The sequence below is a fragment of the Solanum stenotomum genome, chromosome 1 (assembly GCF_019186545.1).
Source record: "Solanum stenotomum isolate F172 chromosome 1, ASM1918654v1, whole genome shotgun sequence".
NCBI classification, from domain to species: domain Eukaryota; kingdom Viridiplantae; phylum Streptophyta; class Magnoliopsida; order Solanales; family Solanaceae; genus Solanum; species Solanum stenotomum.
In genome coordinates, this window is record NC_064282.1 from 9164014 (window position 1) to 9188670 (window position 24657).

At 32.4% G+C, this 24657-nt stretch overlaps 3 protein-coding genes and 1 pseudogene across 4 annotated transcripts; 1 reads left to right on the plus strand and 3 right to left on the minus strand.

Moving 5' to 3' along the window:
- Nucleotides 1-3816: 3816 nt before the first annotated feature.
- Nucleotides 3817-4618, minus strand: LOC125878229 (nectarin-1-like). The gene is made up of 2 exons (XM_049559439.1): nucleotides 4458-4618; nucleotides 3817-4368 (listed from the first exon to the last, which is right to left on the minus strand). Exons 1-2 carry the CDS (start codon nucleotides 4585-4587, stop codon nucleotides 3824-3826), a joined length of 675 nt encoding a protein of 224 aa, XP_049415396.1. The 5' UTR covers nucleotides 4588-4618; the 3' UTR covers nucleotides 3817-3823.
- A 2606-nt stretch (nucleotides 4619-7224) lies between these two features.
- Nucleotides 7225-8032, minus strand: LOC125878239 (nectarin-1-like; annotated as a pseudogene).
- Nucleotides 8033-10802: 2770 nt separating this feature from the next.
- On the minus strand, nucleotides 10803-19086 carry LOC125868286 (flap endonuclease 1). 2 transcript variants are annotated; one of them, XM_049548932.1, is made up of 18 exons: nucleotides 18938-19086; nucleotides 18735-18851; nucleotides 18592-18650; nucleotides 18285-18344; nucleotides 18142-18195; nucleotides 18003-18051; nucleotides 17758-17805; nucleotides 16797-16862; nucleotides 16581-16631; nucleotides 15810-15929; nucleotides 15647-15731; nucleotides 15278-15359; nucleotides 14198-14312; nucleotides 14050-14106; nucleotides 13911-13957; nucleotides 13643-13694; nucleotides 11605-11731; nucleotides 10803-11076 (listed from the first exon to the last, which is right to left on the minus strand). In XM_049548932.1, exons 1-17 carry the CDS (start codon nucleotides 18947-18949, stop codon nucleotides 11657-11659), a joined length of 1149 nt encoding a protein of 382 aa, XP_049404889.1. In that variant the 5' UTR covers nucleotides 18950-19086; the 3' UTR covers nucleotides 10803-11076; nucleotides 11605-11656. The 2 variants fall into 2 exon arrangements, with proteins under 2 accessions (XP_049404889.1, XP_049404880.1); XM_049548923.1 differs by lacking the exon at nucleotides 10803-11076 and adding an exon at nucleotides 12575-12740.
- Nucleotides 19087-21442: 2356 nt separating this feature from the next.
- Nucleotides 21443-24422, plus strand: LOC125853653 (protein NRT1/ PTR FAMILY 4.5-like). Its single transcript, XM_049533374.1, has 6 exons — nucleotides 21443-21466; nucleotides 21808-21892; nucleotides 22110-22327; nucleotides 22430-22849; nucleotides 22992-23116; nucleotides 23364-24422. The coding sequence occupies exons 1-6, from the start codon at nucleotides 21443-21445 to the stop codon at nucleotides 24343-24345; spliced, it is 1854 nt and encodes a 617-aa protein (XP_049389331.1). The 3' UTR covers nucleotides 24346-24422.
- The last annotated feature ends 235 nt before the right edge of the window (nucleotides 24423-24657 follow it).

The following is a 24657-nucleotide window of genomic DNA, read 5'->3' on the forward strand; positions in this document are numbered from 1 at the left end:
CCTCTCTCCTCCCTCTCCCAGTCTCGCTCGGCCCTTCCTCCCTATAACATGTAGCTACGAATCGTAATTAACAAACTATATCTATAGAGCGTAATTAGGCTATTTTTGAGTGACTATATGTAAAAGTTCCTCTTTATATGTAGAGTTTATGGAAACAACAAAATACGCAGTCTGGATGTGAATGGGGAAGGGTAAAGTGTATATAAATCTTATTATTACCTTGTGGAAATAGAATTATTGTTTTTAAAAGAACCTCAGCTCAAATACATACTAATTCATAGATTTCCGTTTTTACTTGTCACTTATAACAACAAGAAAAGATATTTTTTTTATTTTTTTCTCAATATTAATTAATTATTAATCAAATTATTTTTATAGACCTATGACAATACAATTAATATGAATAGTATGATAAAATATTCATGTTAATTTTATTTTTTAAGGAGAGTGAACAATCTAAAATAGACAAATAAAAATTAATGGAGGGAGTATAATTTTTAATCATCTTTGAGTAACCAGTCATAATAAGTTTAATGAATTTAAAATGATAAAAATTATTTTAGCAACTTTTAGAACAATTCAGAACTTGAACAATTCTAATGTGATAAAAAATAATTTAGTGATTTTTACAGAATAATTGATANTTATGTTTGTATCAATTCGTTATTTCGAGTTTTATTATATTTGTATAATTCCAAATTATAATTACTTAATTATACAAAAACACGTGAATTATACAAACGAGATGCAAATTATTGTCTTCTCCCAATCTCGCTCACCTCTCTCCTCCCTCTCACAATCTCTCTCGCCAGAATATACAAATACATATGTATAATATACAATTATCTAACCGATATACATATACAATTCACCTCTCTCCCACTCTCGCTCGCCTCTCTCCTCCCTCTCCCAGTCTCGCTCACCCATCTCCTCCCTATAACATGTAGCTACGAATCGTAATTAACAAACTATATCTATAGAGCGTAATTAGGCTATTTTTGAGTGACTATATGTAAAAGTTCCTCTTTATATGTAGAGTTTATGGAAACAACAAAATACGCAGTCTGGATGTGAATGGGGAAGGGTAAAGTGTATATAAATCTTATTATTACCTTGTGGAAATAGAATTATTGTTTTTAAAAGATCCTCAGCTCAAATACATACTAATTCATAGATTTCCGTTTTTACTTGTCACTTATAACAACAAGAAAAGATATTTTTTTTATTTTTTTCTCAATATTAATTAATTATTAATCAAATTATTTTTATAGACCTATGACAATACAATTAATATGAATAGTATGATAAAATATTCATATTACTTTTATTTTTTTTAAGGAGAGTGAACAATCTAAAATAGACAAATAAAAATTAATGGAGGGAGCATGATTTTTAATCATCTTTGAGTAACCAGTCATAATAAGTTTAATGAATTTAAAATGATAAAAATTATTTTAGCAACTTTTAGAACAATTCAGAACTTGAACAATTCTAATGTGATAAAAAATAATTTAGTGATTTTTACAGAATAATTGATAAGTTGAATGATTTTAAAGTAACACAAATTATATCTTTAATGACTTTTATAAAAATAATTGTATTGACTAATTATTTGAGAAATGAACTCTTCATAAAAATTAGACTCGACGCGGCATCGCAAATGTCATGGATGACATACCTATTTGAGAAATAAAAATTACGTTAATTAAATAAATGTAAAGTCAATTAGTCATATATAAAAGTCTTTAATATTTGCAAATGGAAGTACAGATCGATCAAATTGATAGTACACTTCAAATTAATCCCTACATTGAACTTAATTAATTATTGCTTTATTACTTTCGTTTTCAACTCGTCGAAGATCAGAGAATTGTTCACCCACTCGAAGTGAAAAAAATAATATACTTGTAGCGTATTTCTTAAATTGGGTAAAAATGTTATTCCTTTTGTCTTATTTTTGTCCATCTCCTAACTTGATTTTGATGGTCATTTTGTCCCCTTTTTTTTAATCCTGACGTACGTCTGACTATGAGTGATTAAAGATTATAAAAATTAACAAAACATGTACTTCCTACAGTGACACAAATTAATACCAAGCACAGTTAAATAATTAAGTTATTGAATCAAAATACTAAGTCATATGGTTGATGGTTAGAGTTAAGCAGCTATTAGTTATGTATGAATCAATTATGCAGGTAAATGCAAGATACTTACGTAGGATTAACTATTCATATATCAGTTATTTCATTTTTACAGCATAAAATAATGCATATATTCTATCATGTTTTACATCTGTATTATTTATGTGAAAGAATAAAATAAGAACCAAACATTATATTAGCAATGTTATGGTTTACATGAGGTGGGGAGGGGGGGGATAAAAGAAGCAGCAAATTTTGTATAACTTATGTCGGATTTTATGTGGAGATTATTTTCCCCATTTTTGTAACCAAACATTGTATAAAGTTATGCTAGTTTAAATATATGAATAAGTCTTCCTTAATCAGCAACCAAACATTCCCTGAATATTTTAAGCGATCGTTTGATAAGATGTATAAGAATAGTACTAAATATGATGTATTAGTTATGATGACAATATTGTTTTTATCAATTGTTTGATTTGTTATCTTAAATGAATATTGTATTAAAATTGGAACAATATTGAATAGTCACTGGGTAATGTTGTTATTTTCGTAATAAACAAAGAAGTTTGAATATTGTATTAAAATTGGAACAATATTGAATAGTCATTGGGTAATGTTGTTATTTTCATAATAAACAAAGAAGTTTGAATATTGTATTAAAATTGGAACAATATTGAATAGTCACTGGGTAATGTTGTTATTTTCGTAATAAACAAAGAAGTTTGAAGATTACGGTGTAGGATTTCAATGTTACGGATTGCAAGACTTTTACTTTTACGTTACGTAGATTAGTGTAAAACGTAAATAAAGACGTTTGTTTTTGTGTCATTTTCCTGTTACCCTCAAGTATTGGACTATAGTATATGAAGAAAATGACAGGGATTACTATTCAAAATTATGGTAAAACTCTGTTGAAGACAACATTATTTTGGTGTTAGGACTTCCTCAATAGCAAATATGTCACTAAATCATAATCAAATAATACACAAATTATATTATAATCTGTAACATCTAGTGAAATTTCAAGCTTTGACAAAGAACTTAGGACCATATGATCTCAAATAAGGAGAAAAACATGTGACAAAGGTAAAAAGAATAATTCTGTATATATATAAAAAATGAAATTTTCAAGATTCAACCTTTTAAATTTTAATTTGTTTACGATTGCCTAGCTGCTACATCTCACTTTGGTAGGACATCATTGGGTGTGTAGGTATATTGTTGTTGTGAGGATTGGCTAGCTAATTTTGTATGATTGACTTTGACACATATATACTTTGAATTCGCGTTGAAAAGTTTGAGATTGAAGATAAAACACTGCCTGCTCCATATTCAAACGGATTCGAATCCAAAATCTCTGGATTAAAAGGCTTCTAATAATTGTTACTACAATATTTTTGGAACGAAACAAAGTCAAAGAATCTTCTCCCATCCTTACTTGTACCGGGCCTACCGGCCATTAACTTCATGATAACAAATATTTTGGTAAAGGAAAAAAAAAACATTCATTCTGTAATCGAAACACATGCACTTAAAATCCAATTTCGCAAACATATATAGTAATAACAAACACATTAATTATTCTTACATGATGAGAAAGCTAAGGAGAATTCTCTTTTATTGACATTACAAACAAAAATCAAAACATCACGTGTTGTTGAGAAATAAAACTTTACTACTTAATTCTTGGGTGCAAATTTAGCCTTAATCTGCTGAACTTGCATAGTACCAATTTGGAATGCTTGAGCCAAGATATCATTAGGAACACCTGGTGCTGGTGTTGCTGCAAACAACGTTGTAGCAATCGATTGTGTACCAGCTAACTGACTATTGAACCCAGCAATAACAGCTGCTGGCATGTGACCGTTATTCTTTTGGAAATGAACAAGTCCTCTAGGAAAAACAAACACTTCTCCTTGTACAATGTGCTTAGCGACCAATACATTAGCTGTAGTAATAAAACCAACATCTAATTCACCTTGTAAAACGTAAATCATCTCCGTGGCTCGTGGGTGGAGGTGGGGTGCGTTAATGCCACCAGGAGCATAGTCGATTCGAGCCATGGACACACCTAGGGTGTTAAGCCCAGGGATAGCCATAACGTTAGCTCCAGTGACAAGGGAACCAAATGTGTTGTTTGTGGCTCCTGGCTTTGAAATAACCATCGACGAGAAATCAGCAGCGGAGAACATACTCTTGCATGGAAATCCATTCAATTTCCAGGCTGTTACACAATCAGATCACCTATAAGTTAATTAATTACGTACAAATAAATTTTCAATATTATTGGAACCGCGTCTTAGCTGAACTTACGTGAGGTGAGATCAGCAACACAAACATCCTGAAGCATATCTGGATCTCCCGCACAAGCTTTATCTGAGTTAATAGCTAATAATGCCATAATTACCATAATTAAAGGAAACATTTTTCTAAAGACAGCCATTTGGAATTGGACAAAGAAGATTGAATGTTGCTTTATAAATTTGTATGGATAATGAAAAGAGAAATTAGGCAGTTTATTTATAGGGTGAGAATTAGAAGCCGGACAAATCAAATTGATGTAATTGGAATCTTAGTTGACATAAGATAATTTGTGTGTTTGAGCACGAAACATGCCATTTGCTAATTGTTAATAATTTGACTATAATCTATTCGAGTTGTTATCAAGTTTTATCCTCGTTGTGCTATTAATTTATTAAAGGAAATGAACTTCTTTACTAAAAAGAAATTAAAAATAGGAAATAGTCTTCATTATTATATATATATCACAATTTCATGACATGTTCTAACAAGCTATAATCACAAGTTGACTTTCACAAAATTGAAATGGTACTATATATATAATTAACAAGTGTGAGTAAGTTTATGCCGGAGCTCATAGGAATAATTAATTAAGGTCTAGTTGGTAACCTCGAAATGAAGAGAATGAAAACTTAAAAAGAAAAATTAAGAATTATGTTGGTTAATTATTACTTGGCATATAATATTTGAAATGGTCCATTAAGAATGAAGGATATAAAAACAAGCTTCTTAATTATCCTAAAAATTAAACGGCATGACATAATTCTTTTGACATCCAGTAAATAGTGCGTAATATTTTACCTGATTTTGAAAAATTACTAATATATTTGACCTTATCCCTTAAATTTTCCTCAACTTTGACTTCAATTGGAACGTGAAAATTAGAGGTACATATTATCTTTACCTCTTTGACAATCGAAATTTTGGAAACTGAAAGTGCATATATCAAATTATAAATCATAAAAGATAGTCTACACCTAGTGTTTAAACTGTGCATATGTAGCAGTATATACTATAAAAATTTGAATTTAACTCGAGTCGAGAATCTTTTAAAAACAGTTTATTTGTCTTTGATAACGTAGAGATAAGATTTGCGTATACACTATCTTTCTCAAACTTCACTTATGAGATTACACTGAATATGTTATTGTTATATGTATATAGATAGTGTAAAAAAAATCACCAAAATATACTTAAAAGATAATTATTCATAATAAATGAAATTAAATAGCTTGAAACAAAAGAGGTATGTAGTTGTGACAACATGATAAAGTACTATGACAATAATAAATTGTTTACAGTACATAGTGAATACATATAATTAGTTAATGCCTAATTTATCAAAACAACTTGCACTTCCTAGACAGATAACACTGGATCGTTAATCGTTATGCAAAGATAATTGAAGGGCCTCCAAATGGACTACGTCCAAGTCAAATCAGAATGGTAGAGAATAATTCAACATAATTAATAACAAAAATTAAACAAAGAATTACAGATGTTTGGAACTGAGGGCATATCAAGCTAAGGGGACATTTAATCTCATGAATATCAATCATATGTTATACAAATATTATCAATTCTTAGATCCGTGTTTGTTGCCGGAAAAATATTTTTAGTTATTTGACTCGGTGTTTCTCCCCTTATTTGAAAGAAGCAGCCTAGTTAATTATGAGTATGACTTATTTCTCAAGAACAATTAAAACGCTCTTCTAACAACGTGATTATTTTGTCTTTTCTTGATTTGTCAAAATGGACAAGTAATGAGGGATAACTAAAAAAGAAAAAGTGGACAAATAATTAAGAACAGAGAGTATATGATAAATTACTAAAATTCTAATAAATATCAAATGTTGAACCTATAATGCAAAAATCAATCATGACCGAAAAAAACATAAAAGATTAAACTCATGAAATGTAAGACCTTGTGTTATCATTAGATTTCAATTTATCATATATAAATATAATTAATATATTTCCTTCATAAGGAGTTTCTCCATAATATCCATAAACAGTTGCTTCGGGAATGGCCAAATAAAGCTTGGCTAATCTCTCACTATCGAATCAACTTGAAAAAGTATATCTTGATCCAATTTGAGGGGCGGTCCATTTTTGGGTATACATACACTTTCATAAATAAATTGTCCAATGGGGAATACTTATCTTGAGTTTGTGAATAACACCCTATCCACCTTAATATACAAAAAAATATATATATTTAAATATAAAATAATGTTTACTTTTTTATATAGATTTAGCTAGCAAATGTAATTTTTGGCTTGGGAAATGGATAACCAAAAAAAATAATCCAAGTAGTGTAGATTCTATCTTTCTATGGTCAATTTATATTAACTTTTTGGAGGCTAAAAAACAGTAAGAGCGACTAATTTGATCGAACCACATGCATTTAAGTTCGATTGAACGCTACTTGAAAACAATTCTTTTACTCCGAAATAGGCGGTTCCAAATATTACTTAAAAATATTTCATTCCCACAATTATAGACTCCTTTCTTTTCATATTAGTTGATCATAATATTAAATATAGTTGTTCCATATTAGTTGATTACCCTATTAAATCAAAAAAGCATTAATTAATTTTTTTTTATATTTCCCTAGCAATTAATTCTTTTTTAAAGTGTTCACATTTGTTTGTAAAATTCTCAACAGTTTTTTAAGGGGTGAATTAGTAAAATCATCTTCTTATTTATGATTTTTTAAGCATCGTGCAAAATGGAAAGTGATCAACTTGAGTTAACAACCGTGCGCCCAACTTAAACATAACTTTTTGTGGAGAAATAGAATTCTCACTAGTTAATTAGTGGCAAATTTTGCTTTAGTCTGTTGAGCTTCCGGAGGGGTAATCCGGAATGTTTGAGCCAAAACATCATTAGGGACAGATGGTGTAGCTGCAAACAACGTTGTCGCAATAGATTGTGCACCAGGTAATTGATTATTTAAGGCAGCAATAACAGCTGCTGGATATTTCCCATTGTTCTTTTGGAAATGAACAAGTCCTCTAGGAAAAACAAACACTTCTCCTTGTATAATGCGCTTAGAGAATAAAACATTGTCTGTGGTAATGAAACCAACATCCAATATATGTACCATATAAAAGAAAGATCATCTCAGTGGCTCGTGGGTGGACGTGGGGTGGGTTAATACCACCAGGAGCATAGTCGATACGAGCCATGGACACACCGAGGGTGTTAAGGCCAGGGATAGTTAGAACATTTGCTCCAGTGACCACGGAACCATATGTGCTGGTAATGACTCCTGGCTTTGAAAGGACCATTGAAGAGAAATCAGCCGCGCTGGACGTCTTCTTGCATGGAAATCCATTCACCTTCAATGCTGTTACATAATCACATCACTTATAAGTTACGCGTGATATATTAATTATTTACAAATAAAATTTCAATATTATTGGAATAACGCTTTAACTTACTTGAGGTGAGATCAGCAACACAAATATCCTGGAGCATATCTGGATCTCCAGCACAAGCTTTATCTGAGTTGATGGCTAATAATGCCATAATTACCACAATTAAAGGAAACATCTTTCTAAAGGATTCAATGGTTGTGTGTTTAATTTAATTTGTATGGATATATATATAGCAAAGAGAAACTAATTAGCTGTTTATATATAGGCAAGTATGAAAAGCTTTAGGTGAGAAGTTCTTAACTGGCAAAATCAAAATTAGGGTTAGGTTCATGGTTTGAATAAAAATCGATCCAAATTGAAAAATCAAACAGTTTAAATAATTTTAGATTTTTAAAAATCGATAGTATTTAGTTTGGTAATGATTTTGTTCGAAAAAATAATCAAATTGAACCGACAAATTATATACATATATGTTATTAATATATAGACATAGTCTATTATTTTTATATACAATTTTTAAGATCTTATATATGTTTAATCAAAATTTATTTATTAATAGCGAAAATGCCTAAGGTGAGAATATTCATTTTATTGGTTTTATTTATACGAGTCTCTATGTTAATTCTTTGTGGGACTGAAAATGTCACTGTCTCACCCTTCTAGGCCAAAATAGTGAATTTTGAAGCTTTATTCATAGTAAATTCAGTGATCGGAAGTTCGGTAATTTCAATCATCCTAACTATTTTTCGTTTTGAATAAATTGTTTCTTTTATTTTTGTGTATGGTTAATAACCGAATAATCAAACCGAACCCGATAACAAACAAACCGATAAATGCATATTATAGTTGGTTTGGTTTGATTTTGATGGTTTTAAAATTGATTAAATTGATTTAGTTTTGATTTTGATCAATAACCAACTAGTAAACAGTACTCTAATCAAAATGATGTACGAAATCTAACGATAGGCCAAAAGCTTTTGGTTTGATTTTTCAAATTTTATGAAATCTAATAATATTTCTCTCTTTCTCTTCATTTTCTACAATTAAAAAGATTTTTTCATTCTTTGACAACTTATAATTAAGCCTTTACTAACTTTTATTACGGTACTAATAATTTTCCTGGAATAGGGTAAACAAAGTTGATGAGAAGTAGTTTAAAAATCTAGTTAAAAATCTCATAGGTATTATTGTTTAGTTTTACATAAATTGATTTTGATTCATGTCTTCTTCTAAAAAATGGGCATAACGCCTAATGGTAAAAATAAACTTTTGATGAATATTTTTAATAAACTTAAATCAAATATTATTTATTTTTAAAAAAATCAAAATAATTTTTTAAACAAAACCAAATCAAAGTTTAAACATAACAATTTATTTAATCAGTTTAAGTCAATTTTCGATTTGAATCAATATTTCACCAAATCCTAAACATCCTCAAATTTAACATGTTCTATCAATCTTGAAGCACCATTTGACTTGCACAAAAGAAAAGGGTATGTACTATATATATATATATATATATGTATAATTAATGAGTGTGAATAGGGTTAGGCCAGAAGCTCATAGAAATAATTAAATGCGTAGTTGGTAGCTACCGAAAAGATACGAAAGAAAACATAAAAAGAAAAAAAAATATGTTTGTTATTACTGAGCATATAATATAGAATGAGTTTAATCAAATGTGTTTTTTAATTTGAGAAATGAGGGTAATAGAAATGGAAAGAAGCCAAATTCATTAGAAATCATTGGAATATGAAATCAATTCCAACATTACTATTTCATTTAACACAAAACTATTATTTGAATAAAAACTAACTTTATTTTTGAGATAAAAATTTATAGGAGTAATGTCGACCTAGCTAAAGGATTAAAAAATCACCAATTTTTTAACGAGTAGTTTGATAATTCACTATTTAGTATTTGACATTTGAGGTTTTCACTTTTAGAGTAGTTAGTCATTAGTACTATATAGAAGGATAGATAGATATTATTATAAATAGAGAAGTTAATATGCCTAATTTATCAAGAATTAAGTGATTGACATTTCAAAGGGACGAATAAAGTCAAATCTGAAGGGAACGAATTAAGATTAGGATTCAACTTAGTAGTTAGTAACAAGAACTACACTAAGTCACTAACTGATATAATTTTATAAGTAGAGTCAGGAAAAGACTAGAAGTACACAAATACTTTATTTTTATCTTTGTGGGGTAGAGAGTACATATAGATCTTCAATTCAAAAAAGATATAATCAAAATAGAACTGAAAGAAAAATAACATAACAAATTAAATAGCAAGATGAACAAATTAAATAAAGCACCTAAAGTAGTTAAAATTAATTGAAGAAAGATACTACATGAATACTAACTAATATTACAAAATAAGGAGAAGATGAGAAGAGGGAACTAACCTAACCTCTTCCACATATAAGTATTACAACACTCAATTACCTACTATCCTTTTAGTCTAAAATCCTCGACCTCCATACATTTTTATCTAGGATCATGTCCTCAATTAGCTAAAAATGTGTCATATCTTATTTAACCACCTCCCATCAATTCTTCTTTGGCCTACATCTACCTCTCCTAAAATCTATTATAGCTAGCTGTTGATAGGCTCTATAAACACATATATTAGCTACATTTTTTTCATTTACAACTCTAAAATTATGTTTGAGCAATAACACTATCAATTTGTACTCATTAAGTGTGTTTTATTGTGTAGGACGTGTTTCCGAGCTAATGAACATTTGTTTCGGAACTTTTTGAGGTCTGAACAAAAGTCCAAGAATTCGTTTGGACTTGACGCTCCACGCCTGCGTTTAAACTTGGAAGCCCTGCTAGATACCAAAATTCGAGTTCTTTCCTCAGTCTCAATCTACAATTCTTAAGTTGTTTCATTACAGATATGTAACAGTAGATCCAAAGCACAGCGACAAGACAATGCCTCAGACTCGAGAGAACTAAACCATTGCATCAACTGTGCCAATTACTAGATTTAAGATTGGTTTTATGAATTAAATGGTACATGCAACTTACAGAAATGCCAATTCACATAGGATGAGAACCCAGGATAATCCAGATGTATACATTCATTCATTGAAAAAGAGGGCAGGGTGGAGAGGTACAGAAGAAAAGAAAAGAAACGAGGCCTGACTAATCGGTGGATTTTCTTCCAGAAGAACAAACAAAATTGAGGCACCAACTACCAAAGACTCCGCAAGCAGCAATGTGACTGGACATTCTTGACTGTTCTTCCAAGCAGATAAAAGAAACCACAATGCATTAGTGTATCCTTTTGATGAACAAAAACCAAAGAAATGAAGGTTAAGCCAACATCAAGATAAAGCAGGTTAATAATTAGTGAAACGCACATCAACCTCTTCTGATAGATGGTCCAATTCGTCTTCTTTTCTTCACTTGTATAAATTAGGGAAAAGAAAAACAGCATTTTTAAAATATAATTTCCAACTACGAATCAGTGTTCCTTTCTTCAAACACAAACTTCAATTCTCTGGTTTAGCTAGATCTTGAAAACTACACATCCTACTGGTGCATTGAAAGGACACCAAATGTGCAGAAACCAAAAAGATTTCTAAAACTACTTCCCAAGTATAGAAAAAATCCAAAGGAAACACATTAGCCACTTCATTCAGTCGACATCTTATAATCCAATTAGTCTTGATGAGTGGACAATGGTACTTGGGAAAAATTATAAAGTCACATCAGAATCTGTATTGCAGACAGTCAACATAGGTAATGATCAAAGAATCTAACCTGACCAAGGTGCGAAACCATCACTTCACTGCAAGCTTTAACTTGATGCTAACTACTTTTTCTTCTTACTACCACTAGCCTTTGATTTCTTGTTAGCAGCTCCTTTCTCAGTGGTGTGAGCTGTTTCCTGTGACCAGATAAGGCATCATATTGTAACGAGATCCAAGCTTTAGCCAAAGATGCATCATTTAGGAGCAAAATTCCTCTAGATTTTCGTTCTTCACAAAAAAACATCACAAATAGAAAAATAATACCAAGAATACTTAGCTTAAAATATAGTGATTGTTCCTTCGAAACCAAAAAGTAAATGTTGACTAAAGGCATAATACATAAACATGTCATTTAACTTGGTTTCAACTAACATCTATGTCCTCCAACTTTGGGTGTGCACAAGTAGGCACTTCAACTTGCCTAAAGTTGAACAAGAAAACAAACGCGTCCTACATGGCAATTCCTATACAAATAACACTCGAATAGAATTTTATTATGCCATGCAAAACGCATGTGTTTCTACTAGTTCAACTTTATACAAACTTATGTGTCTACTTGTACACACTCAAAGTTGGAGGGCATAAATGTCAATTGAGGCCAAGTTAAGGGGCACGTTTATGTATTAGGCCTTGACTAAACAACCTCCAGCACAAAGACTGAAGAAATTTTGAAGTATTAGTTCTCAACATCATTACCCTACTCCCCAACTCAACTTATGTAATCATTACTTTCCAAATTAATGTTTGTGTGTTCAAAAATTAATTAATGGGATGCAATTTTTAGGAGGATGTTTTTTAGCTGCACCACCTGTATTTTCATGAATTAACAATTATTCCAAACCTTATTCAATCAATTTCTTTTCCACAGGTTCAGAATTCACTATTCAGCACAACAATCTTAGCAAAAGTATTACCTAAATTAGAGCATTTTGTATTATGAAAGGCAAGAACTTAGAGATCAAGGTTCATGAGGGGTTTACAGCATCATATGCCGAAGCAGACGTGTCTGGATAGCGGCACGGAGTAATTCAACCCCAATTCTAAAGATGGGAAGATTAGCTTTCCAAGGACACCAGGTCTGGATCGTAAAGAGAGTGTCTTAAACTTGGTAACAGGAATCGGAGATACAAGAACACATTTAGTCCCCTGTGAGCCAACGTACCAAAAGTTATGGGGGCAACCAATCATAATTTTGGAACATATATTAACAAATTCTACGCATGCTTTTTGGATTCCTTGTGAGCTAATGTACAAAAAGTTATGGGGGCAACCAGTAATAATTTTGGAACATATATTAACAAATTCTACGCATGCTTTTTGGATTCCTTGTGAGCTAATGTACAAAAAGTTATGGTGGCAACCAGTTAAAATTTGAAACAAACATTGACAAATTCAATAAGTATCAATTATGGGCATACTTTTTCAGGACAAGACTATGAGCCCATTTGGCTTAACTTAAAAAAGGTAGCTTTTTAAAAGTAGTTTTAAAAAGTCGAACTTAAGTAACTTTTAAGTTGAAAAATGAAAAGTAGGGGAGTACCTACTTTTAACTTTTAACTTTTTTAAGCCATTTTAAACTTATTTTTAAGTTATTTTTAACTTTGCCAAACACTCTCAAAGGCTAAAAATGACTTAAAAGTAGGTTTGACCAACTTGTAAGTCAATCCAAACAGGCTCTATGCCTGAAATTTGTGTTCTAAAAGAAAGAAACCTTTGGATTTTAGAAAAGCATTACACATGAAAGATGGCCTAAATTAATATTCAATCCCAAGAGATATAGCTGACTTCCAAGAACAATCAACATAAGATATGATTGAAAAGAAAGAAGAAACAACATAGCTAAGTGTTGCTCTTACTTCTTACCACACATAATTTGCAGTTGTTAATCAAGTGAACTGACCTACTCATATATAACATATAAATGATAACGTCATCCAATTCTTCTATCACCAAAAAGAGTAAGCAACGCAATGATGTTGGCAATCTTAAATAAAGATTTTGAATGCCTTTTTTTTGGAGGGAGGGTGGGGTTAGTTCATGAATGATACCTTTCTTTTAACTGGAGCAGATGTGCTAACTGGTTTAAAGAATGATTCTAACCTGTTAAAAAATGAGACAACACAAATTCACAATGCAAAAGATCATGGTTAGAAGATACTGCAAGAATTACAAACACACTAGAACATTGTACATAAATTAAAGGCTTTTACAAGGTGAAATAATATTCAAGGGCCAATCAATTTTAAGAAGTTAAGGGAACGACAGTTTTTTCCGACACTATTAACCATCAACAGATTTATTCTAAGCAATTCATACCGCCCCTGAGAAGATTTGTTCTTGGCTGTCTTGATCTTTTCTATTGCCTGAACAAAACAAGATGCAAAGTAGTTAATTATATCCTTCAAAAAAAGCTAGAAGAAATCTTTCTGTCAAATAGTGGCAAAAGGAATGATACCTTTGTAACTCTATCAATGTTGAATCCATTTTCCTTTACCAGAAAGTTAACCAACCCCTAATAAGAATAGAATATAAAAATGAAGATTCTGTTAAAATTTATTAACAACCAACCAAAAAATCAAAAGTTTCTCAGGTAAGACAATCACTTCTTCATCAGGAGCAGCCCATTTTAGATCAGTTTGCTCATCATCTGTAACAACTAATGGTTCCTTGAAGAGCCGCCTAGCCTCTTCATAAGGCCAATCATCAGGTATTTGATATCTACAATAGGATCAGCAATGAAAATACTTTAAGCAACATATGATGTAATCATGGTTAATTCAACTGCCCACATAAATTTACCAATAATGTTTCAGTCAAGTCCACCCACTCTCCAACCACAACCCAAAGGAAAGGTGAGAGGGAGACAGAAGAGATAGAGAGAAGGGAGAGTTCTCAAATAAATCAATTACTTGGCATACTTCTCTCTTGATTTTTTTTTAAAATTAACTTTTTTTTAATAACAAAAGAAATCCTTGAGGGCTAGAACCGTATGGTTCAAAACACAGTAGATAATGTCAATCCCACTATCCTTCTCCACTTAAAACTAGGCTTTTGTTTGCGGCAAACCCATGGCATGCACCTAACCCACACATCACAAGTTACACTTCAAAGCTCTAGAAGCTTCTGAATATTTAATTTCACAAGAGACCATATATTTTGAGATAAACTATACTTAAGGGGCAACCAGGTCTAGGCTGTGTACAATAGATCCAACGTGACTATCTCTTCTCAGGCCTCCACAAGTAGCGGGAGCTTAACCAGACTGCCGTTTCTTTAATAATTTATCTAACAACATATGGACCCTTATGAACTTAAAATTTCAAAATCTTTCCCAAGGATGTATGCCAAAATGTTTTAGAACATTGTTTATTGTCTGAAGGAAGTGTACAGTCCATCAAATAATGCTAACCCATCGTCTCCAGTAGTAATTGCAGTAAAAGTGGAAATCCCTTAACAAATATGACAAGCTCCTATAGAATAAATTTCTAAATTTTCAACATCTCATCGCTCTTTCAGCCTTGAGAATCAAGGGAAATTAACTAGCTTCTGGAAAAAAATTATGTTCATTTTTTCAGTATTCAGGATAATTGAAGACTGTTGGCAAAGAAGAGCTAGATAACACCCAATGAATGCATGCATATATACTCGATGAACTCAGTTCCATAAAACAACAAATGAAGTACCTCTCTTTGTTAATATTCTCTAATATGCTCTCCATTGACCCATGTTGGCGTACAAGCTTCAAAGCCGTCTGGGGACCTATGCCTATTGCATTGATTGATGATTAGATACCAAGAATTATTGCTCCAATCACGCAAACCATATCAGTTGCAGCATAAGTAAAGCATAAGCACATGAAATTTAAACGGCTCCTAGATGCTGATGTAAGATTGATTATAAGAAATCAGGACCTAGGTAAAACTTGTGCAAAGTGCAAACAATGAAAATGACACTGTAGCATAACTGATTACGGATAGTGAAAAAGAAACACGAGGTAGCATATGCATACTCAAATGATTTTTAAACAGAGATCTAACTGAAAAGCATGGTACCTCGGATGCTATCACAGTAATCGCATCCACAAAGAATGCACAAGTCTATGAACTGATCCATACTAAGTTCAAGTCCCTCCAATACCTTCAATAAGACATAAATCAAGAGATAATATACTTGACATCAAGACATCAACTAAAAAAGTGTTCAGGCCCATTTTACCTTGGAGATATCAAATTCCATCACTGGTATCTTTTTGGAGCTAGGATCCATTAAATGGCGAAGAAACTTTGGAGCTCCAAAAGTTAAGGAATCCATATCTTCAGAGGCCACAGCATAAACCTGACAAGTAGAGGAACTCTTTCAATACTTATCTGTAATGATGCCCAAGAGCGACTTGGAAGTGGAAAATCTGACTCAATTACACATCATAATTCTTCAGAGAAATATTTCATTGTCAACCCCCACCCCAACCTCCGAAGTTTTTATTATAGCATATGTGCAAATGTAGGCCTTAATTCTTAAATATATCATTTACAATAATAAAGATTAGATATTCCAACCTAAGTTGCTCGGACTCGGGTGCGTGTGTCCGATATGGGTGCGGATCTAGAGGTCGGATCCTTCATGATCTAATTTTTAAGATTTGGGGATATGGATGCATTTTTGGTTACGGGTGAGGGGATTCGCCTAAAAATAATTAAAATATCTAAAAATAGAGTTATAAAACCTAAATTATGAGATAGTATGTAGAGAACTTGAGGAGAATCCTGGAAGGAGATCAAAGGAAAAGGAGTGACATAGAAATTTTTATATAAAAGGTATTCCATTTTCTTCAATTTCACCTTAACTTTTGTATTGATTCCAGAAATCATTAAAACTGTCCAGATTTTCCCCATCTATTTTGGTCAAAGTACCCAAAATTTGTTGACCAAATCAGACACGGATCACACATAGTTCTAAGCAATTAAATAATTGACAGGGTATACATGCCTTTTCTGCCTTGCAAAGTGCAGCACACTGGGCCTCTGCTTCAGAAGGAGCCTAAGGAAACCATCAAGGAAAAACTCAGACTTTCTTGCATCAGGGGCAAAAATTATACTTTGGAGAGATACCATTGTATGTAAATTCCGTGAAATAAGGTGCAGTGAATGCCACTAACCATCTAAAAGACACCCTACTACCAGAATGTGTATACTTCCAACTCACCTCAACAGCAGGTACCCCCATTAGTCTGAGAAGCTTTTTGCAGTCATCATTGTGTTGTGGCGTAACCTAAAAATTGGGTATGTGTCATTCATATATATCCACAGGTTTTCGCTATTTACAATGTAAAAAAAAAGGTAGAACCGAAACATTCGAGAGGTTTATGAGCCAAAGCATGCTATACAACAAGATGCCATATTCACAAGAAGTCATTTTCTTCAAAATCTCAAACACTTCATTGGTATTAGTAGCTACAATTGATGCACACCCTTGCCAATTGTACAAGAGTATTAAAGAGCTATTCTAAAATTATTGCCTAAGTTCTGAAACTTCTTTTCTACTCAGAACCTGCAAATCTGTGTCTGTACAAAATAATATTGAAGAGTAACGCTGAACAGATTATGGGTAAACAAAGGTGCTTCCTTTTCTTGACATTATTAGTTCTCTCTGCATCTCAAGCTGTTGGACTTTTCCAGTACAGTTTTACAAATCTTGTATTTGTAGATTATTGAGAATATGAGAATTGATACAGGATAGGATGATACAAGATACAAGTTAACTAGAGTTAATTAAAGTTGGTACAAGATATTTTCACATTTCACATTTATAGTTAGCATGCAGTGAGTTAGTTAGACGTTTGGTTACTTAAGTTAACCATTGTTAGGTGAGGTAGTTATCAGATAGGATTGCTATATAATCATCTGTACAGCTTGTTGAGATTTAGATTAGCGATTGTAAACACTTTCTCTCTTAATACAAATTCAATATTCTCTCCACAACGTCTTCAATTTCTCTTTCTAGAAGCTTCCAACTCGAATTGTGAATCTGGTTGTAAATTTAACTATAACAGAGCAATAGGGGTTTTAACCATCTACTACGCAATGAGATTAAAGGAGCAGCAGACAAACACCATTTCTTCTCTTACATAACTAATATACCTAGAATAACAATTATACAAACCCACCTTTACTGTTCTCTTGCTGAATTTCTCAATATCCTCCTTGTTGCCACTCTGTAATCATAATGCAACTATATCAATTATTTGAAAAAACACACATATGAGGAAAAATAAGAGGTGGACCAAAAACATAGAACTTGTCATACACTTTTCCCAACCCTTTTCCTGTGGTGGAGGGTACAGGAAATTAAATTCAGTTAATAATAAGCCCAAAAGAGGTACTGAATCATAGAGACATATAACTATCAAACCTCTGTAGCCTTAGCCAAGTCATCTGTGGCATCTTCCCTTCTAGAGTAACTGCATAGACAAGACAGTGTGAGAACATGAACAAACAGGCAGCATTTTATGGATATAATACAAAGAACATATAAAGGAGCTAATAGGTACCGTTTTGCAAGTTCTTGCTTCTTCAAATCAGGGGGCTTACCATCAAAAACATAACTGTTAATAAAGACATGGGAATTACTAAGGAGGAACAAGGCAAGAAAGGGACAAAAGGAAAAGAACAAACGCTTAAAGCAACAAATTACACAGGCTTGATTCCAGCTTCCAGAAGCCTAATCGTCCGCGAAAACATCCCAACCAAATGACTGAAAACACACATAGCCATTATAATCAATAAAAACTACAGTTTTTTAATGCCAAATTCAAAGCAGTACCAACTAAAGCAAACCTAACATAAGCAATTATCTAAATGAACCATAACAGCACGTATACACATATGTTTTGCTTTACTCTTCAAAAGAAACAAATAGCCAACAAAATGTTGCTCCTTTTCATTTTATATAGAGTACAAATAGTACTACTAGTCGTGGAGTTCCAAAAAACATAATATACCTAGTAGTTTCCCCAGCTTCGTTAGTGAGCATTTCCGTACCGCTTCGTCCTACTACAATCTACACCACAACAATTCACCATTGAATTATCCTAATAACTCGACAGGCATTAAGATATAACGCATTCTGAACATGAATGCATACCAGGAACTGGTAAATGCTCATACTAGCATCGATTGCTATTTTACGACCGAAATAAGTCTCGAATTTCTGCTCCTTCATTCCACTTGGAGCATTATCAGCCAACAGCTTCATTAAACCCTAAAATTCACAGAGAAACAGTTCAGTCTATGAAAATGAAAGAGTAAAGTTGATGGATTAAACACTATATTTCTACGTAGACATACCTTAATTCCCATATTTTGGATTGAACGAACTCAGAAAGCTTAGCCAATTTCTTGAAGGTTGGGTACTAGGGTTTAAGCTTTCCCGCCTCTTTGGTATATATATGTATGTAATACAAGTATATCTACAAGGCTTTGTACTATACGCTTGGTTTTGCTCCCGTGTTTCGAGTATAATTCTCAGATTTTCCACTTGGTCCAATGACTCGACACGTAAGAAGAGTTGTGGAGCCCATTTCATGTTATGCCCACAAACCGGTTCGTGAATAGCACGCGTCGCACTTAATTATACGATACTTTTTGAGTGGAAGTAAGGTTGCTTAGAAAATAAGTTGGTTGATTTAGGGGACAGGCGGACGGGTCGAGTTTAACATTAATTTGTTCAAAATGAATTAAGTGAAAATAAACAAAATATTTAATTTTAACTCATATTAATTCGAATAAAAATGGGTAAACGTAAATTCAATAGATAGTATTCATATTATTTATTGCTTCCTATTATGTAGGGAAATGAGTACAAGATTTTTTTGCTTTTCTTTTTTCTCCTCTTAGAGTGTATTTAGTAGGAAGAAAAATATTTTTATGTTCTTTTGAGGAAAAAAAAAAAGGAAAATGAGTGGTCTTGAGTTGAGGTTGAGATCAAATTTAGGTCTCAAATCAAGATTAAGATTCAGGTCAAGATCGGATTTCATGTATAGACCATTTTGGATAGTGAATTTTAAGGATAGTTTTGAATTTGTTTTCCTTACTTTATGTATGGAAATTATTTTTACTTAAATTATAAGAAATGACTTCCATACATAAAGTAAGGAAAAATTCCCATATATTCATAAACAGCTGACAAGCATGATATTTCTTGAACATAAATGATATGTTGACTGATTTACTTCGGCATTTTCCTAAAATATATGTAGCTTTACATTGCTCTTGATTTAGATAAACCTGCAGAGAGACTAGAATAGTGAATCCTAGATAATTACAAGAAATTAAATAGCTCAAATAATATAGTGAATCCTAGATAAAATATCATTGTCATTTGTGCCCATGAAGTGGGGTTCCATCCATTTATTTTTTTGCTTAGAGGGGATCCATCCATGTTAGCAGCAAGAAGCATCTTGCTTTGTGAACATTATTGGACCGCTCATTAACACTTTTTCTAACAAGAACCTTATGTCATACTCATTAATGGGACCTAATATTTTGGACATAATCCTCAAAAATTCAGCTGTGTTGTGATGTTGCGCTCCACTTTGAAGCGTGTTAATTGTTCATGAGGAATATTCATGTTCTAAAACTAATTAGAAACATTTTATTAGTTTTACCCAAATGTACATTTTCTTTGAATTGTGTTTACTCTTTTTTAATATCGTATCTCATATTCTCTTTGTTTCAATTTATTTGTTTGATTTTAACTCAACAAATAGTTTTAAAAAGACTTTGTCATAAATAAAAAAATATGTAAAACGTACTAAAAGTGTCCTTTAATTTGTGATCTTAAACATGCCATGTATAACGCATGTGGAAAGTTAAAACTAAAAAATTAACAATAAAAAAAGGAGGTGTTTTTTTTTTTTTAAATATACAATTTTGTATATTACAAAAAATTAAACTAAGTACTACTCCCCCGTCTCATATTAGTTGATCATCTTACTAAAAATAGTTGTTTCATAGTAGTTGTCCATCTTACGAAATCAAGAAATTTAAGCATTTATCAAAATTTTCATATATTTCCCTTTGTAAATTAATTCTTTTGAAAGTGTTCACATTTGTTTGTAAATTTTGCAAGAAGTTTCTAAGGGATGGATTGGTAAAATTTTCTTCTTTATGATTTCTTAATATGCGTGTAAAAAGGAAAATAATAAAATAATATGAATCGGAGAAAGTATTTAAAAACTATAAACATATAGCCTAAATTATTGACAATTTTAAATAATTTTCAAATACAAACATAAAAAGAAAAGTTAACTAATAAATTTAGAATACTATTATTATTTCACATAAACTAGAAGTCTAGAACTATAATAGTCTAATCTAGAAAAACTACCTGATTTGAAATACAAAAAAAGAAGCAAAAATCAAGGCTTGACTGAGGTTCAAACCCGGGTTCACGGGGTGAATTAGAACCCATTTGTCACTGATCCGCGCCATTTCATTGTAAATAAAGTGGGTTAATTTTATTGATATACACAACTTTACAAAGAATTTATATACAAAAAATTTTGATGAAGTGGGTTCAATTGAACCAATGTGGTTCCACCCCTGCCTAACCCATAGGCCATAGGTAACCTTCTAGCTCGGCCTCTGCTCAACTTTCTCCAGCCACTTCTAGCATAGTAGAAGAGCTAATTTTTGGTAGCCACAACCCATGCCCTAAGTCACACCCCAAAAAAAGATAAAGATACAATATTTCAACTGAGAAAACAAGAATTATTTGGCTGAAATGAGGAGTAATAAGTTAATAAAAATACCCATGGCCATATAATATTATGTACTTAGTATAATTTATTAATGGCTATTGTGTCAATTGTCAAAGTGACTTGTTATCCCAACTTAGGTGCCAGCCAGCCACATCTTCTTATTGATGAACAATGAGAAAGAAAATGAAAACGACACCAACAGGAAATCGATAAATTTTATGCCACCAACGTTACATGCAACGCTCCCCACTCTTTTGATGCTTTATATATTCTTCGCATTTTAACTCTAATTCTTCATCTATCAAAACCAAAGTCTTAAAAAAATACTTTGGCGGCCTTTATTGGCAATCCTCTCAACTCTCTGCAGTCATGGTAATTAAGTTATTGCTTAATTCCCTCAAAAAGGCACTATAAATTAATTATGCTAATTAATTTGTTTTGTGTGTTATTAATTAGGAGGGTAAAATCACAGAGTATAATTCTGTGAGTTCATTGAAAGTTCAAGGAAAAGGCGGATTTAGAGCTACCTCCTTTATCTTTGGTAAGGAATTTTCCAGTTTTAGCTAGCTAGCTATATATGAACTTGTTCATTAATATGTAATCATGTCTTTGGTGTTTCCAAAACAACCTCTCTATATCTCCACGAGGTAGTGGTAAGATTTGTGTATATTCTACCTTGCTAGATCCTACTGGTGAAATTTCACTGGATATATTGTTGTACTATTTGGTGTTTGAATATTTGTGAAATTTATTTGTAGGTTTGTTGGGATTGGAAAACATGGGTTTTGTGGCAGTGATGGTGAGTTTTGGTTTGTACTTCAGTTTTGTGATGGGCTTTGATCTGAGTGGATCAGCGAATACTCTCACTAACTTGATGGGCTCAACATTCTTGCTATCCACTCTTGGTGGCTTCATTTCTGACACTTACATCAACAGATTCCACACTGTCCTCATTTTTGGACCCTTCGAAATTATAGTAAGTTCAATAATAGTAATTATGGCATGTAAGTTGGTATGACAAAAGTTATTTTTACGAAGAAGTGATAATTTATGATGATGATGATGATGATGATTGTAGGCGTTCGCTTTGATAACAATTCAAGCTCATTATAAGAGTTTACAGCCAGTATGTTTGGAACCAAATTGCATATCAGGAAAGAAAGCTATATTCTTCTATGCATCACTTTGTTGTTTTGCATTGGGTGGTGGTGGGGTTAAAGGAGCATTGCCAGCATTGGGTGCTGACCAATTTGATCAGAAGGATCCAAAGGAAGCTAAAGCTCTTGGAAGATATTTCAATTTGCTCATGTTTAGTTCAGTGATTGGTGGAGCATTTGGGGTGACATTTGTTGTCTATGTTAGTACAGTTAAAGCTTGGTGGAAAGGTTTTCTCATAAGTTTGGTTTCTGTCACACTTGGTTTTATTTTCTTTGCCTTGGGAAAGCCTTTTTTTCGACTTCAACAACCTGCTGGCAGTCCACTTACTAGAATTTTCCAGGTTAATTAATTTATTCTCTTATTTCTTTTTTGTGTTTATGCTATTTCAAATACCACTATTGTGGCGCGTATGATCTAAATCACTTCACTCTTAATTAATCAAAGATCGAATTTCAAGCCTAATGGTATTTTGAATTTTCTAGGTTATTGTTGTGGCAATAAATAATGGAAAGCTGCAATTACCAGAAAACAGTGAGGAGCTGTATGAGATTAGTGAGAAAGAATCAGACTCATCACAGCCAAAACTTGCACATACTAGACAATTCAGGTGATGTTATTCTTGCATACGTGTATTGATTCTTATTTGTCATAAATAAAAGCACTCTTGGTTTAAACTTTAACGAAATAAAAACAAGAGGGAAGATCAAAATTAAAAGGGAACCCACAATATACATTGTCATTATAAATAATTTACATAATCAGGTCATCCAAAAAATATTTATAGATTTGTTAGACAAAGCTGTGTGCTACCTAGCTATTGGACATGTAGTAACTTTTCCTTTATTGTGAATCAGGTTTTTAGACAAAGCTGCAATCCATCCTAAAACAGGTGAGCCTACACCATGGACAGTTTGCACTGTGACACAAGTTGAAGAAGTTAAAGTATTAACAAGAATGTTACCCATCATAGCTAGTACCATTATAATGAACACATGTATGGCCCAACTCCAAACATTCTCCGTAGCACAAGGCTATCGAATGAACCGTTTCATTAAGAAATTCGAGGTACCAGCACCCTCAGTGCCTGCGATCCCACTAATCATCATGTGTATTCTCATTCCAATTTATGACATGGTTTTCGTCCCCTTTGCTCGAAAAATCACCAAACACCCCTCAGGGATCACTCAACTCCAACGCGTTGGGGTCGGGCTAGTCCTCTCGATCGTGTCAATGGCTGTTGCTGCCCTAGTTGAGATCAAAAGAAAGCACCATTCATTGAAAGATCCATTGCACCCAATTCACCTAGCTTGGCTTGGATTTCAATATTCTATTTTTGGTATAGCGGACATGTTTACCTTAGTAGGCTTACTTGAATTTTTCTACAAAGAAGCACCTGTTGGAATGAGGTCCTTATCCACTTCATTTACATGGATTTCAATTTCTTTGGGCTTTTTCTTGAGTAGTGTACTTGTTGACATTATCAATTCAGTGACAAAAAAAAGAGCACCAAGCAAAAAAGGATGGTTAGTGGGCTTAGACTTGGATCAGAATAATTTGCACCTCTTCTATTGGTTCTTGGCAATTCTTAGTGGGCTTAATTTTTTGAACTACCTTTATTGGGCCTCTTGGTATAAGTACAAAACAGCTGAGAATGTGGAGCCCAAGACCAAGCCCAATTTAGGTGATTCCATCAGCTTGTCCAAATCAGTGTCAGTGAGTGGAGTGCCATTGCTGAAGCCCAGTGAAAGTGCAGCAGCAATGCCTACTATTGATGAATCATCAAATGGGCCAACTGAGGAAGCTAATGAAAATTCAGCAGCAGCAAACAGAGGATAATAATGTGAAACATTTAATAGAATAAAAAAAATTAAATTGTATTTTCATGAGTCGCATGATAAAAATTAATAAAATTGGTTGCTTCTTGTCTGTGTTCAGATTAAAAGAATGTTTCATATATCTACAAATTAAGTAATTAATTACTTGTTAATAGAATTATTATTATGTATCCTATTAACCAATTAACTACATCCAAGCTATATAAATATTTGATGGAAGTCCAATGTAAGAAGACAACAACACATCTTAGCAGAGTTAATTGTCCATTAAATGAGTGAAACAGATGTCAGGATGTTTGACAGTGAAGCTCTG

What these genes read in the sequence shown, in the direction of transcription:
- LOC125878229 (XM_049559439.1), bottom strand. Translation starts at nt 4,587, where the DNA reads ATGGCTGTCTTTAGAAAAATGTTTCCTTTAATTATGGTAATTATGGCA. An exon ending in TGTTGCTGATCTCACCTCAC is followed by an intron (nt 4,369 to 4,457) that starts GTAAGTTCAGCT and finishes ATTGTGTAACAG; the next exon opens with CCTGGAAATTGAATGGATTT.
- LOC125868286 (XM_049548923.1), bottom strand. An exon ending in AAGCAAGAACTTGCAAAACG is followed by an intron (nt 18,052 to 18,141) that starts GTACCTATTAGC and finishes TTGTCTATGCAG; the next exon opens with TTACTCTAGAAGGGAAGATG. An exon ending in CACTTTGCAAGGCAGAAAAG is followed by an intron (nt 15,930 to 16,580) that starts GCATGTATACCC and finishes TCTACTTGTCAG; the next exon opens with GTTTATGCTGTGGCCTCTGA.
- LOC125853653 (XM_049533374.1), top strand. Translation starts at nt 21,443, where the DNA reads ATGGCTATTGTGTCAATTGTCAAA. An exon ending in CTATTGTGTCAATTGTCAAA is followed by an intron (nt 21,467 to 21,807) that starts GTGACTTGTTAT and finishes GTTATTAATTAG; the next exon opens with GAGGGTAAAATCACAGAGTA. An exon ending in CACTTACTAGAATTTTCCAG is followed by an intron (nt 22,850 to 22,991) that starts GTTAATTAATTT and finishes TGAATTTTCTAG; the next exon opens with GTTATTGTTGTGGCAATAAA.